General features: G+C 41.1%; 1 protein-coding gene across 1 annotated transcript in view; it reads left to right on the top strand.

The window, feature by feature from the left end:
• BRWD3 (bromodomain and WD repeat domain containing 3) overlaps nucleotides 1-18,112 on the top strand; it is a 75,318-nt gene that overhangs the window by 49,124 nt on the left and 8,082 nt on the right. The window contains exons 23-38 of the mRNA XM_083722008.1: nucleotides 1,210-1,387; nucleotides 1,887-2,003; nucleotides 3,969-4,076; nucleotides 4,827-4,951; nucleotides 5,448-5,530; nucleotides 5,780-5,891; nucleotides 7,962-8,023; nucleotides 8,150-8,305; nucleotides 10,225-10,345; nucleotides 10,807-10,932; nucleotides 11,380-11,515; nucleotides 11,931-12,077; nucleotides 13,068-13,220; nucleotides 14,935-15,104; nucleotides 15,919-16,013; nucleotides 16,874-17,029. Of these exons, the coding sequence (XP_083578134.1) occupies nucleotides 1,210-1,387; nucleotides 1,887-2,003; nucleotides 3,969-4,076; nucleotides 4,827-4,951; nucleotides 5,448-5,530; nucleotides 5,780-5,891; nucleotides 7,962-8,023; nucleotides 8,150-8,305; nucleotides 10,225-10,345; nucleotides 10,807-10,932; nucleotides 11,380-11,515; nucleotides 11,931-12,077; nucleotides 13,068-13,220; nucleotides 14,935-15,104; nucleotides 15,919-16,013; nucleotides 16,874-17,029 (2,045 nt within the window). The remainder of the gene's footprint in view (nucleotides 1-1,209; nucleotides 1,388-1,886; nucleotides 2,004-3,968; nucleotides 4,077-4,826; nucleotides 4,952-5,447; nucleotides 5,531-5,779; nucleotides 5,892-7,961; nucleotides 8,024-8,149; nucleotides 8,306-10,224; nucleotides 10,346-10,806; nucleotides 10,933-11,379; nucleotides 11,516-11,930; nucleotides 12,078-13,067; nucleotides 13,221-14,934; nucleotides 15,105-15,918; nucleotides 16,014-16,873; nucleotides 17,030-18,112) is intronic.

The raw sequence follows: 18,112 nt of genomic DNA, 5'->3' as shown, positions 1-18,112 counted from the left end.
CATTCAGTTAATAAGATGGTTCCTCCCACTCACCTGGATAGGCAGGGACCTTCAAGTCTTCTGCCTCCTCTTCCTGGAGGGAGGAGCCATCCTGCTCCCCAGATCTTCCCAGTTTGGGTCGGCTGAGTCCTCTGTTCTAAACAGAACTATATTACCTTTTGTTCACTCTACAAAGTGGTTTCCCTAATTTCTCTGTGCTCTGGTTTGTCTACCTTGTTGATCTGAACAACAACAGCAAGTTTTTAAATACCTTAAAGGAGGGGAATCTATTTAACTTTGTTTTCCCTTAGGTCTTTAAATCTACAGTTTTCATTTATGGCAGCCCATTCACTTCCTCTCTGCCTGTAACACAAAGAGGAACCTACTATGTGCCAACTGACACTCACTCTGTGGCTTTTGAATAGCTTAACATTTTTGACCCCCACTCTCCATACCATGCAGGCTCTTGCCTTGACTGATATAAATTGTTGCCCACAAGCACCTACGACAAAAAACTTATGTCCTTGGCCACCATAGCAACAGAGCAAAAAACAAAAAGGAGGTGGCAATAACCAACAGGTGGTGTTTATCTCCTCTTTCTATCTTGATGAAGCTCAAAGGCCTCATGGGCAGTAGCGCTGCTAGGTAGAGGTGGATTTGCTGTCCTCCTCATTTCTCTTCTCACTGCTACATGGCACAGACAGAGTTGAGGGTCTTCCATGGTTTGGGAGAAGGAAGAGTGGCAGCACTCATTAAACGCTACTTTTTCTCTTATTGAGAAATTAAATAGGCCTCAATATCAGTAGATCTGCCAGGTAGAGATGTGTAAATGTATTCATGATACCGAGTTCCTGATAAAACCACTTTTGATATTAGTAATGAATGAAGGATTTTATGTTTGCTTTCATATGGAGCTCATCATTTACAAATGATTTCATATACCTTAGAGCCACATCAATTTCTTCCTTTTATATTTTGGTGGTTATAAAAATAGGTATATATTAATTTGAAAGGTATTCGTGAAATATAGTATTAGTTTATATATATTCTAAACCCTAACTTGGCTGTTGTTGGGTTTTTATTTCCTTTTGCTTTTCATCTAGTATAATCAGTAATTCCCCCTCTCCACCCCCAACCAGCAAGCTCTGGTCTTCCCTTTGTGGCCCTGAAAATATGTCCCACTGGGAACAAAATGGGTTTTCTAAGAATTTTGTTATGTGAATCTTTCAGCGATTCATCCAGTGAATATTCTGACTGGACTGCAGATGCCGGAATAAACCTTCAACCTCCGAAAAGACAAACAAGACAGGCAACTCGCAAAATGTGTAGCAGTTCTGAAGATGAAAATATGAAAGATATGAAGGGACAGGAAGAAAAACGCAAAAAACCCAAACAGACAAGGAAAAAGGTCTTTAGGCTTTTCTGAGTAAAACTTTACCCCCTCCCCCCTTTTGGGAAAGGTAAACCAGTTACCGTATTTTTCGCTCCATAAGACACACCTAGATTTAAGAGGAGGAAAAGGGAAAAGCCGCTTTTTTTGAAGATCAGCTCAAAGTTATTGAGCTTACATTGCAAAGAGGAAAAATCCTGTTTTTATGGGGTTCAACTCACAGTTCAGCAGCTTCTTTAGGAAAGGAAAGGGAGCCATTTCTAGAGTTTCCAGACAGATAATCCAATCAGCCTATCACATGTCACTCGGGAAAGAAACAGCCTCTAACTGCAGAACATTCAACAGTGGAGCTCTGGGCAAGGGGATGGGGCCAGAAAGGGAGCCAGCAATCAACCACGCATTCGCTCCATAAGATGCATAGACACTTCCCCTTACTTTTTAGGAGGAAAAAAGTGTGTTTTATGGAGCGAAAAAATACGGTACTTGTGTTTAAACTCTGTAATGCTTTTGTTTTAAGAAACCTAGTGGACGGCTTTCGATGGATGGTGAGCCCACTGAAGAATGGTTTGCTCCACATTGGATACTGGATACCATACCGCGGCGTTCCCCCTTCGTTCCACAAATGGGGGATGAGGTAGCTATTTGTTTATTTAACTGGAGCAGGGCATGTCATTTTAGGGGGTGAAACCTAATTTTTGCAAATTTCTGCCGTGAGGGGTCTTAAATACAGTGGTACCTCGGTTTTCAAATGCCTCCGTAGTCGAATGTTTTGGAATTTGAATGCTGAAAACCCAGAAGTAAATGCCTCGGTTTTTGAACGTGCCTTGGAAGTTGATCAGGAAACACAGTTTCTGTTTTGAGTTTTCTGTATTGAGTCTTCTACTTTGATGATGATGATGATGATGATGATGGTAAATTATTATTTATACCCTGCCCATCTGGCTGGGTTTGAGGCTTCCGCTTTCAGTTTTCAGTTTTTGAATGTTTTGGAACTCGAACGGACTTCTGGAATGGATTATGTTCGAAAACTGAGGTACCACTGTATATAATTTGGGGTGTGAGGAATTAAAATCTGCTAATATTTTTTTGTGATTGGACAACATTTAGCTGGGTGAATCTACATTTGATTAAGTAGCACAGAAACTGCTTTTAGAAATACAAACTTAATTTTAATTTTGCCTTCTGAAAATGTCAGGTAATGCTATGAAAACTTTAAATTCTCTGCATAAAACATATCCTACTAAGTGTACAACATAAAGCAACATTAGAAAAGAATGACATCAGTTTATAAGAAACTTAAACAAGTTTCATCAGGTCTTGCTTTGCTTCGTTCTTGGACATCAGCTGCCAACTTGCTTCTTGGCCTCTGATGTAGCCTTGCTGCCTCTGTGACTTGTTGTACACACCTCTCCATAGATTGAGCATGACAGGGCCACAGTGGAACTTGAATGAATTCGGCAATGAACTTCTTTATTTCAGCTGTAGTAAGTTGATGTGCAAAAGGAGCTTCATGAACCTCGTCAGACCAATCGATCAGCTCCCAACAAGGACAAAGCACTGGGGCTGATGGAAGGTGTCTTCCTCATACTTCTCTGCTTAGATTCAGCCAGCCATCTTGTTTTGTCTCATCTCCTTGCCACTTCGCTTTTTAACTTTTCTGTTACGCTCAGGCCTATATAAGATAACAGCAAGTACTTGGCAATCATTTTATGCAATTTATTTCATTTTATTATATATCTTGTAAAATAATTTTATTAGTCCCCCCCACAAAATTTGACATTCAATTCACTTTCAGGATAATAATTTCTTACATTTTGACTTCCCATCCGTCCTTCCAAGATGTACCTGCTGAATTCCTTTATCTGCTGCCATTTATTTTCTATTGTATTATAACTTATATTGCAGTCGTTTATTTATTCTCCTTCCCTTGCCTATTATTCAAATCCTGCTTGTGATTTCATTTGGCTATAGTTTATTCTCATCTTTTTGATCTCTTGTATTTGCTGTCAACTTCGCCATCTCTACATAGTCCATTACTTTAAAATCCATTCTTCTTTCATTGGGACTTTTTCTTTCCATTTCTGCACATACAAGATTCTGGCTGTGGTAGGAGGATACATAAACATAAACAACATAGCTATTTCCTTTGGAACCTCTGCCCCCAGATTAAATGCTTCAGGCCTCTTGGGAATAATTATTTTAAAAATCTTTTAAAATTCATTATGTAGATTTTAATACAGTTTTATACACATTGTTTTAATAAGACAAGTTTAAAATTACTGGAAATTCCACATCAGGTTGGCAAAGTCTGCTCAGTCACGTAGCACAGAAGATTGTTTTAGCAATCCCCGAAGAATCAGAAGTCCTGTTTCTTGAAATACGTACATTGAACCTTAATACATTGATTTTTCTACATCTTTGAGGTCTCTTCTTTTCCCTTGTGTCTCCTGGCATGCACAAATGATGCATGTTTAGGAACTAGCAAGCGAAGCATTATTTATTTACTTTGGGATATTTATTTCCAAATTAAGGATAAGTTCTGAAAGCTGAGGCTTGGTGTATTATGAATCAGTGTGTCATTTAATTTTCTTCCTTTCAGGTAATCTATTTCAGGCAAGGGCATGAAGCTTATGTGCGTGCAGTTCGAAAGGCAAAGATCTACAGTGTAAACATGCAGAAACAACCATGGAATAAAATAGAACTCAGGGTAAGGGGAGCTTCAGAGTTATATTGTTTTTTATCACTGGGTTGAATAAACCCAGTGAACCTGCCTAATACCAAGCTAGACCATTGACTAATCTATTGCCTTACACAAATCAGCAGTAGCTCTCCAAGCTTTGGGGCAGGAATCACTCCCAACCTTACCTGGAGATGCCAGAGATTGAACCTGGGATCTCCCATGTGCAAATCATATACTCTACCTGTCTGAGTCACACATCCTGCCAACAACAGAGACTTAAGGAGACTTGAGGCAAAATAATCCTGTGCAGAAGCATCTATCTGATTAACTCATCTGGTGCAGATTACACTGTGTCACAAGCAGAGAGCAGATATCCAGAAGTGTGGGACTTGGCTTGAAGGTCACATTCAACTTCACATTGTGTAGAGGCCATTATCAGAAACCGCACATCTGCATTTGTGAACTTGAATTTCTCCCCTGCCATCATATTGTTGAGCTTCTCCCCTCCTCCCTCCAATTCCCGTGCAAAGTAGTAATAGGGAGTATGGATGTGTGGAGGCGATAGGTTATAAATATACATGTGAGAATGTGGACATGAATGTATGAGTTAATGCAGAATCAATGTAGAATGAAAAGTGGCGGCGGGGGGGACGCTTGTTTTTTATGGTCAATTTGGGAATTCACACTTGTTTAAAACAACCCCCTTTGTGTATGTGCTTCAAATAAAATGTACATGCACAACTAAGCTTTGACCTCCAGTGCTGTTTTGACAAACAGGAACAAGAATTCGTGAAGATTGTGGGAATTAAGTATGAAGTTGGACCACCTACGCTTTGCTGCTTGAAGCTTGCCTTTCTTTATCCAACCTCAGGCAAAATGACTGGTGAATCATTTTCCATTAAGTAAGTGGCTGGCTAAATGGGCGCTTGTCCATCACCAACTCACATTCTCTCCCCCCCCCAAACTAATTCAAAAACTTGTCTCCCTAATAATATTTAGGAAAAGAAGCATGCTCATCACTTTGAGCATTTTCCTGTGCCATCAAATCACGGACAATATATTTGATCACATGGCAGAGAAGCACAGAACATGATTTAAATGTTATTAAAAAGGTGGAAAATGTGCACCACCACTCTGCAATATTTAGCCTGGCTTCTTTGATTGATTGATTGATTATTTAATTTCTGTACTGCTTAATATATTAAAAATATCTCTAAGCTATGTACAAAAACTGAAGCAGCAACAAACAAAATGCTGCAAAAATACAGTTTCATATAAAAATGTTACATTAATACGAAGTTGCTAATACACATATGAATCAATATCATAATTACCTTCAAGCCATGTCTGTGGTTGTACTACCTCCTTCTGAAGAGCTATTCCACTTCTGTTTCACAGGTACCATGATATGCCAGATGTTATTGATTTCCTTGTGCTGCATCAGTTTTACAATGAAGCCAAAGAAAGGAACTGGCAGATTGGTGAGTGCTAGCTTACCATTGGCTAGCTCCATATTAAACATATGAAATGTTTTCTGATTTTAGTTTTTGTTTGTTATTTGATGTAATCTTACACATTTTGTAAATGACTATATTTCAATTGCAGTGTATATGTTTTAATGAGAAAAACTGAAAAAAGAAACAACACTAAAAAAAATGCACACCACTATTAGTATTTTTGTGCTTTTTCTGCATCTATCACTTGGCTCATTCCAACTTTTTCTGTTGCAGGAGATAGATTCCGCAGCATAATAGATGATGCATGGTGGTTTGGAACGGTAGAGAGTCAACAACCATTCCAGTCCGATTATCCTGATAGTTCCTTCCAGTGCTACAGTGTTCAGTAAGAATGACTATGAGTGGGGCTGTGTGTACTTTGATGCATTTTTTTAAAAGACCACTGCAAGAAAAGCTGAGTTCTGTAACCTGTATTTCTAAGTGAATTAAGCAAACATGCTCGCTGATTGATACAATGATGTACATACAGTATCTGTACCTGTCTCTTGAACCATAAGGATCCACAAGGCAGCTAACAAAATAAAATCATAGTATAGACTTAGCAGCAACAAAACAAGACTAGACGTTTAAAACATTATATCTCAGCAGCAAAGAGCCAGCAGCATTATACTGCTTAGCAACTACTTAGCAGTCAGTTACAGCACTTACGAAAAAGCAATAGGTTGTGTCCAGTTTACGCAGGGTGGAGCACCTACTTTTCCCTCATCTCTCCTACCCCCTACAGCCTTCCATATCGCCAAAAAACCTGCTCTTAAGGGTTGGGAGACCTCCTGGGAAAGTGTGGGATATGGCACAGGAGGTAGAGATGACAAAAATTGACAAAAAATGGGTTCCATTAACTCCATGAGCAGAAATAGTTTCCATTAGTGCAAAGAGAGACCTTGGGATAAACAGCCCAAAGCTTTTGCTTGCTGCGTATGCCAGTGAGGCAGAGGCTGCCTGCCTCTCCTTCTCTGGTGCCTAACCACTCTTCCCTTTGACAGCCATGGGTTGCTCTAGGTGGGATGATTTTGGCCAATCTGAGGCTATCTGGCCCAGGTATAAGGCAACCTCTTACATCATTATGCTGTAACTATGTAGGGTGGTGGGAATTTATAGTTTCTGACCTTCTCCCCTCTTAACACAATGCTTAAACATTGTGTTCTCATTTGGAAGCTTTTCTCCAAATGGCTTCTACTTTGTCAGTCACAGATGGGACCTTTTTATTGGCGGTTCCATTAACCTTAGGCTTTAGAGCCACCAATATAATCCACTTTTGGACTTCTTTATTTTACAAGACATTTAATGACTGTCTTATGCTTCTGCTGTGTGTGTGTGTGTTTGTGTACTTAAAAGGGACGCGGGTGGTGCTGTGGTCTAAACCACTGAGCCTAGGGCTTGCCGATCAGAAGGTCGGTGGTTCGAATCTCCGCGACAGGGTGAGCTCCTGTTGTTCAGTCCCAGCTCCTGCCAACCTAGCAGTTCAAAAGCGTGTCAAAGTACAAGTACAGTGGTACCTCGGGTTACAGATGCTTTGGGTTTTAGACTCCACTAACCCAGAAATAGTACCTCGGGTTAAGAACTTTGCTTCAGGATGAGAACAGAGATCGCGTGGCGGTGGGGTGGCGGCAGCAGGAGGCCCCATTAGCTAAAGTGGTACCTCAGGTTAAGAATGGACCTCCAGAACGAATGAAGTTCTTAACCCGAGGTACCACTGTAGATAAATAGGTACTGCTCCGCCATTTCCGTACGCTGCTTTGTTTTCGCCAGAAGCGGCTTAGTCATGCTGGCCACATGACCCAGAAAAACTGTCTGCAGACAAATGTCGGCTCCCTCAGCCAGTAAAGTGAGATGAGCGCCGCAACCCCAGAGTCGTTCGCGACTGGACTTAACTGTCAGGGGTCCTTTACCTTTTATATACAGTACTTAAAAAGAACTTTTTATTGATGTGGTCTGTATGTGTATGAATTTAAAACTTTTAATTTTTTTGTTGTTTCACTTGGATTAGTATGCAGTTGCTTGTTTTTGTTAAAACTACTTGGAGACTTCTCAAGCAAAAAATCATTATATCAATGCTTTAAAATAAATAAAATGTAGACTATATCTTGTTGTGGCACTTGACAACACACCATGGTGTGATTGATTTAGAATTAAATTCTCTTTATGGCTGAATGCTGCATGCAACACGTGGTTGGATACAGCTTTCAGTCACTTCACAAGTAGTCACAGTGTGATAAATGTTGAAATAAATGCCTTAGCAGCTTCAGACTAGTTACTTGAATGATTGCTTCCACCCATATGAATATTTCTGGGCACTGAAATTGGTCTTGGAGATTCTGCTGCCTGGCCACTGCTACTGTTTTGCACTAGATCTGTGTATGTTTTAAGTCTTTAAATACAATTTTTGTTCTAACAGCTGGGACAATAATGAAAGAGAAAAGATGAGCCCCTGGGACATGGAGCCAATTCCAGAAGGAAGTAAATATGTTCCCCCATCCCCTTCATTGGGTATCAATAATTTGTGAATAAGTACAGTGGCAGAGGCTCAAATGGGTATGTCTTTCTGTCTCTGTCTCCCTCTCCCCTGACCCTGGTTTTCTGTAGCTGCTTATCCGGAGGAGGTTGGGGCTGGTGTTCCTGTGACAACAGAGGAGCTGGCATCTTTGCTGTACAAACCACAGGAAGGTGAATGGGGATCCCATTCCCGAGATGAAGAATGTGTGCGGGTTCTTCGCGGTATTGATCAACTTCTATCCTTAGGTATGTGGACCTCAAAAGCAGACTTGGAGATGATGCCAGGGACTAACAAACACAGATGGCAACACCCTTAACATATCTATTTACTTATTTTAAAGCATTATTATCTCACTCTTAAGTTAAAGTGAGATAAAGAATTCAGTTAAAGAATGTTATTCAGTTAAAGAATGTTCCTGCAGTGGCTTGCAGATGTCAATGATAAGACAGTTCTTGTCCTCACGCTTTCAAACTAAAAGACATATCTCAAGAGGACAAGGTATTGGGAGTGGGGGAAAGCAAACTCGGGCACTATTCTTAGTTTCAGAACTCTTGTAATCACCAGCTGAAGTGGAAAAATTATGTCGATAAGTGATTCTAGGCATGTAGCTGATATGAAACTAGGATTTGGGTAAACAGAAATCCAGAAGGAAGTACGTAAACATTTATTTGGTATTAAGGACCTTACAACAGGCACACACTACAGTGGTACCTCGGGTTACAGACGCTTCAGGTTACAGACTCCGCCAACCCAGAAATAGTACTTCGGGTTAAGAACTTTGCTTCAGGATGAGAACAGAAATCTTGTGGCAGCGGCACAGCACCAGTGGGAGGCCCCATTAGCTAAAGTGGTACCTCAGGTTAAGAACAGTTTCAGGTTAAGAACAGACCTCCAGAACAAATTAAGTTCTTAACCAGAGGTACCACTGTAGTTTGACTGCTTTGCACACAGCTTTTAAGTGCAGCAGCAGATATACTAGCAAACTGAACTTGTGTCTGAAGATCGATCTCACCTGTTTAGTTCAAATTCATGTCCCCATCGCAACCCCATGCACTTTGGCACCACTGCTGCTTTGTTTCCCAGGGCTCTCTTTAGGCAACTGCAGTACTGTTTTTCAGGGCATTCTCTGTGGTGGCCCCTTTCCTGTATAAGAAGCCAGAGAAGTCTCGGGCTTCTTCACTGTACAGCTTTCAGTAAATGCTGAAGACACACTCCCCTAGCCTTTCACACCTAAGATGTGTGTTTTCAGAGCCCACCCTATTCCTGTAACTAATTAGTTTTAGCTATTTTTAATAGTGGATTTTAAATTGTTGTGACCCACTGCAGGACCTTCTGGTGAAGGGCAGGTGGTGGCGGTAACAACAATTATTAATAATAATTTATTTACTGCTCCATTCAGAGTTTTTCTTCTCTTCCGCCACCAACATCCAATTTTGCTTCTTTGGTCTCTTGAGCCTTGAGCCTCTGCCCCATCCACCATGCTTCCCTGAGGTCCCTGCTTTTTATTTCACTGCCCTAGCCGATTCTTTCTGTCCAACATGCATGCCTCTGTCTTTTCCCATGCCCACGCCCTTCCTAACCATGGACACTTCTTCCTAATTATATACAGTGGTACCTCGGTTTACGAACTTAATATGTCCCAGAAGTCCGTTCTTAAACCGAGGCACACTTTCCCTAATGAGGCCTCCCACTTCCGGTGCCTTTCCACCATTCGGATTCTGTTCTTAGACCAAGGTAAAGTTTGCAAACGGAGGCACTACTTCCGGTTTTGCGGAGTTCATAAACTGAATCGTTCATAAACAGGACTGTTCTTAAACTGAGGTACCACTGTATCATTGTAATTGGGCATCCATTACAGGTTTCATCTCATGCTCTTGCACACATTCTGTTGCTGTCAGTTTGCAAGGTGGTGAACTTTCCATGACATAGTTAGGGCGACAATAATTTTAAGTACTATACTGATCATCGTATTACCTTATTGGGCAGGTTTTTTTTAAAAGCATATAATATAATTAATATAATATAATATGATATGATATGATATGATATGATATGATATGATATAATAATATAATATAAAATATAATATAATGCTTCTAAGTTTCACCATTTGACCGGCATAGCTTGTGGACTTTAATCAGCTTTCTTTGCTACCTTTTTAAAGATATATCCAACCCTTTTGCTGTCCCAGTGGACCTTAGTGCCTATCCTCTATATTGCACTGTTGTTGCTTACCCAACTGACCTCACCACAATAAGGAGAAGACTTGAAAACAGATTTTACAGGTCAGATTGATTTTTTCTTTCCACTGTCTATTGTTGAGTATCTCTTGTCTTTTTTTTTTTAAAAAAGTTGCTAACTTTTGCTAAATTGTATCTGCTGTAGTATTAGTGAATTTCCCCCCCAGCTTAATCAGGAAAATGCTGCAAGAGAGTTGTAACTTACTTGCAGCATCTAAGATTCTCCCCTGTTAACTATATTTCTGATGTAGACCAGGATGTGTGGGTTTTTCCCTGTTTCTCAATCACTCATGATTTCATTTCCTGGCTCTTAAGAATTGTTGATGTTTTCCCTGCTTCTTGTATTTTGCTCTTCTGCCAGATTGGTACTTCATTGTTTATGAAAAGCACATGCAGGCTTTTGTAAAAATGATTTTAGGTTACAGAATGAGCATGGCACACATTTCTTTTTGTTTTTATTAATTTGTTTTTATTAATTTTACAAATTTGTTCTCTTCCTTTTTCAGGAGAATATCAGCACTAATGTGGGAGGTACGATATATTGAACATAACGCTAGGACTTTCAATGAGCCCGATAGTCCTATAGTTAAAGCAGCCAAAATAGTAACGGATGTCTTACTTCACTACATTGGGTGAGCAGTCACTTTTCTTGCCAACTACCATTTCCACAGTTTCCAAATACTTTCCCTAAAACTTCTCTGAGCAGCAAGGTGTTTCCTGAACTATTGCAGTTGCATTGTGTGCATATGTGTTGCACATCCCTTTCTTTATGCTACCAAATAATTTCTTCTCCCATCACCTCTTCCTTCACTTTTGTCCTGCCTGCCATGGAGATAAGACTGGGAATTTTTCATGAAGAAGCCCTGCTTCCCACATGATCTGACCATTTGCTAATAAATTCAAAGTTTATTATGTTGCATAGTATCTGGCATGCGGGTTCAGCAAGCATGATATGCCAATTACACACAAATCAGCCCTTAATTTGTAATCCGTCTGGGCAAGGATGATGTTGCTTTTACAGTCCCAGCAGTCCGTGACTCTCTGTTGGCCCCAATGCTGATAATCATATTATCCTTTAGGGATCAGAGTTGCACAGATATTCTGGAGATGTATAACAAAGTGAAAGCTGAAGACCTGAGTAGCGCAAATGAAGAAGAGGTGACAGAAACGTATGCTGATTCGGATGGTCCAGGAACCTCATCTGGGAAAAGAACTGTGAGTGCTGCTTAGTTACCTGTCAGGGACTGGCTGGCTGATGAGGAGTAGTGGGGAACCTCCAAGGGGAAGGAAGGATCAGAGTCAGGACTAGTGGAAGGATACTGAGGGGAGGTCAGAGGGAGAGGCCTGGGAGGAAGGGCTGAATGATGAAGAAGCAGAGTTAACTTCACTGACAATGGAGCCGTGTGTCTTTCGTACTGACCTGTGTCTGACAGCACCTTTCTTCAGCCAGTTTGTATAGAGCCAGTTATATGTAGAGTTTTAAACTATATATCTGTCAACACAAAATGAATCTCTGAGTTACCTTTCACCTGCCTCTGTCAAATTGGAACTGAATCAGTATAAATTAAACAAGATGGAAGGAGAATTTTGTCATAAAACGTACATGTTGCTGTTGCTCCCCTTTTAAAAGGTTCAAATAAAGCAGCAGATAAAAAAGCAGCCTTCCAAGCCACGTGCTGATGCCTGGAAAGATAAGTGCAAACAGCTATTAAGCCTCATCTATGAACGTGAAGATTCTGAGCCATTCCGACAACCTGTTGATCTCTTTTCTTACCCTGTAAGTTGCTTTCATTTCTTTAGTTCAGGAAGGAGGAGTAAAGAATTGTGTGAAGCACTGAAACTCTACCCTCCATAATAGCACCACAATGTTCTTGGTATTCACAGAGTTTTCTTAGGCGTTACTCACATACTTCCAACTCTGTGGTTGCTTGCTTTAAAAAACAAAAAAGAAAAGAGCCTGAGGTTCTTGGGATCTGAATCCTGTATTTCTTCTGGAAGCTGTGCTTGTACAACTTGCACAGTAAAGTAAACAGTCCTGCCCCTTACTTAATTTGAAGTATGACTATGTACTACAGAGCTTTCCAAACTGTGTGTTGTGACACGTTAGTGTGTTGGCTGCAGTGTGTAGGTATAACATGTGAACACTCCCTGCAGTCCTCCTGGGGCTATAAAGGGGTTAGTTTAGTCTCTGGTTTGCTAGTAAAACTGAATTACCGTGTCACAAAATGATGCATGTCTAAAAAGTGTGTTACCAACATGAAAGTTTGGAAAGCTCTGATGTACTTGTGTTTGCTAATTCAATTTTGCCAGTTTTAGCACTAAAATCTCTAGTGTTTATTGTTGTTGTTTTTTAAAATCAGTTCCTGTAATATCCCATAAGGACATTCCACATAGTAAAAATATTTACTTTCCCCTCCCCCATACAATATTTCTCTTTTCTCCCTTCCTGCTTGTAGAGCACTGAGAAATTTGGCAGTTGGACTAGCAGCAAATGCATTCACTCCATGATTATTTCTTTGCTTGTAGTATCTTCGGAATAGTTCCACCTCAGAAATCATCACACTGAGAATGCATGCCTTGAAGCGATCTGCCTTTTGACTGTGCATCCAGACCTTAAGTTTTATTGTCTGTGGAATGTTAAAAGTTTTATAGCTTGTTTTTGTGAAATAACTTTGGAAGCAGCCATTCTTCAATAAGTGCAATAACTAACCATATCGCGGTAATGTGGCGATATTGCTCATTTAAGACATATAAATATTGCTTGTAGGATTATCGTGATATAGTGGACACTCCAATGGACTTCAGCACTGTGAAAGAAACTTTGGAAGTAGGAAATTACATGAACCCCCTTGAGTTCTACAAAGATGTTCGTCTGATATTCTGCAACTCCAAAGCATACACTCCTAATAAGAAATCAAGGGTAAGATGTAGAAGTGGTGGTGGTGCCTATGACTACAAGCCTCCAAACTGACACATGCAAACAAAATATAATAGTCCCAAAATACAGGCCTTTACTAAAGACTGTTGCCCTGATAGGCTTCCTAATGCAGGTTGCATGATAGATAGTCCAAGCCTTTGGAGCAGGAGAAAACAGGCTTCCATGTCACAATCCTTTAGATATCTGAAGATGGCCATCATATCCTCTCAGTTTCCTCTTATCCAGGCTAAACATACCCAACTCCCTCCACCAGTATAGGAAATAATCAGCTAGTTTGACAAACAAGCTGACTTGGGTACCAGGCCTTGGTCTTTCTTCTCTCGTGACTTGTGCATAATTTTGGGACCATCGGTAGCCCCATTAGTCCTCAGACAGCAGCCTGAGTAGACCCAGGGATGGTTTGGGTCATAATTGAGTGACAGAGCACATGCTTAGTATGCAGTCTATTCCAGGTTTAGTCTCCAACACACTTTGACGCAATGAGGATATTGGACTGCAGGGCTGGGAAAGACTTCTCTGCCTCGGCCTAGGGAAGAGGGAATTGCCAATTAGATGAACCAATAGCCTGATAGGCTACAAGGCAGCTTCCTATGTTTTTTCGCACAATAGGCGAATAAAAGGTTAATGAATAGTTAAAATATTTGCTTTGTTTCTCTTTGCTTTGTCAGTTCATTTAGCTGTAATAGCATAATTTAACAAGGTGCATTGTCACTCTTCTTCATTTTATGTTTGATCTGTTCTTTGTTATTTTGCACAAAGCATTCTTACCATAATAACCACAAGTAATATGAATTTCTTATGCTTAGTTTTAAGTACATCCTCTGCTGGATTACTGCTTTTTGAGGGTCATCATCAGTTTTATGGGTTTTGCATTGTATTTGCTATGTTGTATTTTAATGAAACATTGTGTACCTTGCTGAAACTTCAGATTAAAGGGCAGATTATTATTATTAATAATAATATTTTTAATATATGTAAGGAAGATTACTAGAGGCTCTAGATTCAAGCTGTGTGTGTAATTGTGTGAATGTGTTTCATAGTAACTGTCCAATAAGCAGCTGCCTTCGAGCATGTATGCTATCAGTGGAAAAGAAGTTCCTACTTGTCCCCTGTCCTGCCAGCAGATAGACTTGGCTGACTCTGCCGACCATTTTATAAATGTGCCATCGTGCCACATCCAATACACATTCATCTCCTTCGTTGGGAATCCCAAGGTTTATGCTTCAGAGTATGAAAGTTCTGAGCTTCTCCAACTATCCTGAAACTCATGAGAGCAGGGACTGGCTGGACTATCAGCAGTGCTATTGGTACCCCTCATTTTTAGCTTCTGCACAGCCTGCCTCTCCAAACATCACTCTTCATCTCATGTTGAATATTGAAGAATTGCTGACCCTCTGTGTTAAAGAATTGCTCCTCTATGTTAAATTCACAGGGGTTTTGCTTAACTTTTTAAAATAGATGGCCACCTCTACAAAGCAACTGAGTGTTTAATCATTTCCATCCTCCAAGGAGGCTGGGGGTGCTATGCACTGTGACTCCCATTTTGACAGGTAGTGACTGGCCCAGAGACCCAGCAAACTTTGTTACTGAGCAGGGATTTGAATCTAGGTCTCCTCAGCCAAAATCACGCAAGTCTTCTACACAGACATTCACTCTCAGATGTGATCATTCTGCCCCTCTTTTCCTCCCCTACCAGATCTACAGTATGACACTCCGACTATCTGCCTTATTTGAAAATCATATTAAAACTATAATTTCTGAATACAAGTCAGCAGTGCAATATCAGAAGAGGCGAAGGCCACGGCTACGGTACCGGAAACAACTGCGGAGCAGCAGCAGTTCTTCCTCTAGCAGCAGGTCACCCAGGTAACAATTCTGATACTTGCTAAATGTATGATCACACATTGATGTTCATTTAGTGAGAGCTTACTGGACTGTGTGTGGACTACTAGGCATACAGCTTTCTGAGTAGTAGCCCACACTTTCAGAACCTCCTCCCTGGGGAGATACATAAAGCCCCATCACCTTGGCCTTTAAAATAAATAAACCCTCTGACAACACATTTATTCATGTCTGCTTTTGGACGAGCCATGCTGCACTGCACTCTGTAACATTTTTAACTGCTGCTCATGTCTTGTAATTATATTTTCATGCATTTGAAGAGTTGTGTAAGCTTCCTTGGGATGGCGGTGGCATTTAGGTTACAAGAAAGGAATTTTGACTAAACATCAGGAAGAACTTTCTTGACAGTAACAGCTGTTCGACAGTGGAACATAAGTGGTGGACTCTTCTTCCTTGGAGGGTTTTAAGCAGAGGTTGGATGGCCATCTGTTCTGTATGATCTAGTTGAGATTCCTGCATTGCAGAGGGTTGGACTAGATGACCCTAATGGTCCTTTCCAATTCTACAATTCTATAAAAAATGTTTTAAATAAATAATAAATTTAGTAGTACATTTGTTTTATGCCACTGCCATGTATTCCGCCTCAACATCCAGCCTCTGCAGAAATTTATGTACCACAACAAAATTGGTGAGAGCAGATTTTTGTGGGGGAAATGCAGTATAATTATAAGCAGGCTGAGTTGCAATGAAAGACACAACGTAGACATAACTGACCTTTCAGACTTCACAGAGGTCATTGTTAAGAATAATGCACTGCTGTTTTTTGTCATGCTTATAGCCCCAAAGGAAAACAAAAGCAACCGATGCAGCCTAAAACAAACCTGAATACCTCACTGCCTTTAACTAGGACTAATTCTTCAGTTTCATCTCATGGTACGTGAACTTGGAAGCAATAACCTTTCATTGCCTTTTCCGCTTCTGCACTCCACTTTTCCACCTTGCTTTCACTACAAGGACCCTTTGCTTTTGCCTGTACTAGTTGAGCCCCAGGGGCCTAGGCAGACAGAGAGGATACACCATCTTACCCATACCTTATAATTGATCTCTATATCATCGAGGAAATTGTTCTGCCCTTTATGTTCCTTTGATGCTGATATTCCCCCCCCCCCCATTATATTGCATACCTTGCCCTTTGCCACAGAGTGTCAGATCTCTTCTCCAGTCTGTTCTGCCCCCAGCATCCTCGGGAATGTTCATAGTTTGCCTACATGCAAAAATGTGTAGATGAAAAAGCACGTACCAAGTCACAGTATCTGTTACTGCCCATTTCTGTCCAACTGCCATCTTTGCTTCTTTCATTCCAAATGTATGTGATCCCCCCACTAAGGGATTTGGAAATTGTATATTTATGTTTGTAAATTCATGCATATGACCATTGGCCTTGCTGTCTAGGGGTGATGAGAGTCAAACACATTCTGAAGAGTCACGAGTTTCCTACCCCTACATTAGAGAAATGTGTTAGTGTGTCAGAAGCCTCTCCTAAGTCAGTAATCGACTCCCACTAGGTAAAGGCCTGGCGTCTTAAGGAATCCGTCTTCTGTGACCTCCAATTATTTGTATGATTGTTAACATTGCACTAGCAGTGCAATCATAACTGAAAGAAATTTCATAAAGGATTTGAGGCCTACACACTCACATGCCACTAAAGCAAATGAATGCAATGCTTCTACTTTCAAATTCATTAACATTTTCCATCCATTGCGAAACTTGTGACATCATGTTTAAATTTTCAGATACTACTGAGGAACCACCTGGCTCTGCTGTTGCTGCTGAAGAGATGGACAGTCATCCTTCTTCATCTGGCTCAAACACCCAAAATCATAGCGGAAATGATGCTGAACCAGGGAAAAATAGGCTAGTTAGAAATAAATCTACACCAGTTACACAAGGTGAGAAGTTGGAGGAATAAAGATTCCCTCTCTCTCTATATTTCCCTCTCCCTCTCCCCCCCCCCCTTTTGGGGACGTGTGTCTAGGTCAGAAGTTTTCAACCTTTTTGGGTCCACAGCTCCCTTGACCAGCTACATTATTTCTGTGGGGCCCAGTTATGTCACCCCTTGACTGCAGAGCTGGCAGCCCCTCACCCCTCCCTTGTGGAGGGTTCCCTCAGCCTCCTCTCTTCTCCCTTCTCCTTGGAACTCCTATGGGCGGTCATAGCTGCCGCCTCTTGTCTTTGAGCTTCCCAAACCCACTCCCAAGAGAGGTACCTCCTCCCACTGCCTCACAGGGGCCTAGGAAGGACTACCTGGCCAGCCCCAGAGGCACCATTCACCTGGGGAGCTTGTAGTTAGAGCTGCTGAGAAAAACAGCTATGCAAACCTTTGAGAAGCAAGGATGTGAGAGGGCATCAGAAGAGGAAGGGAAGAGGAAGGGAAGAGGGACAGAGGCCAGTGTTGACTGTGGCTCCTCTGACAATCAAGTGACACAGCCATGGCACACAGGTTGAAAACCACTGGTCAAGGGTTTTATTTGGTTACAGAGTGATTCTGATTCTTGTGTTTTGTGAAGCAAATGTACTGTTAGATTGTGCACCAGATCACCCTGTGTCTCTCCCTTCTCTAGTCACAGGGCAACAATGTGGCAGAGTTCTCTCTGGGAGGGAACACATTCCTAATGGGCCAGCTCCCAAAGTGTGGTATTTTTAACATAAATGCAGTGGTGGTTGTGCTTAATGGGACTGCTTGGGTAGAAGGCAGGGAAGCCAGCAGCAGGTGGAGCCAGAGCCTATAACAAGTTGTCTCAATTAATTATAGTTGTCCCCATCCTCCTCTCTGCTGAGTTCTACAAGACAATGCTGAGATAAAGGAGAAGGAGCTGACAGTCAGGACCACCATTGTCTGATGGTTGTAAAGTAGGCAGGCAGGAAGGTGGGGACTAGTTTAGGGTAGTGGGTCTGTTCGCTGCTCACTCTAATAAACCATTAGAAAGGTCCGTGGTGGTCTGTAACAGCTGTGCAATTTTGAACTTTTTTAT

This window comes from Podarcis gaigeae, assembly GCF_964106915.1.
Source record: "Podarcis gaigeae genome assembly, chromosome: Z".
NCBI classification, from domain to species: domain Eukaryota; kingdom Metazoa; phylum Chordata; class Lepidosauria; order Squamata; family Lacertidae; genus Podarcis; species Podarcis gaigeae.
Note: the sequence above shows the minus strand (reverse complement) of the source record. Positions and strands in the feature narration are given on the sequence as shown.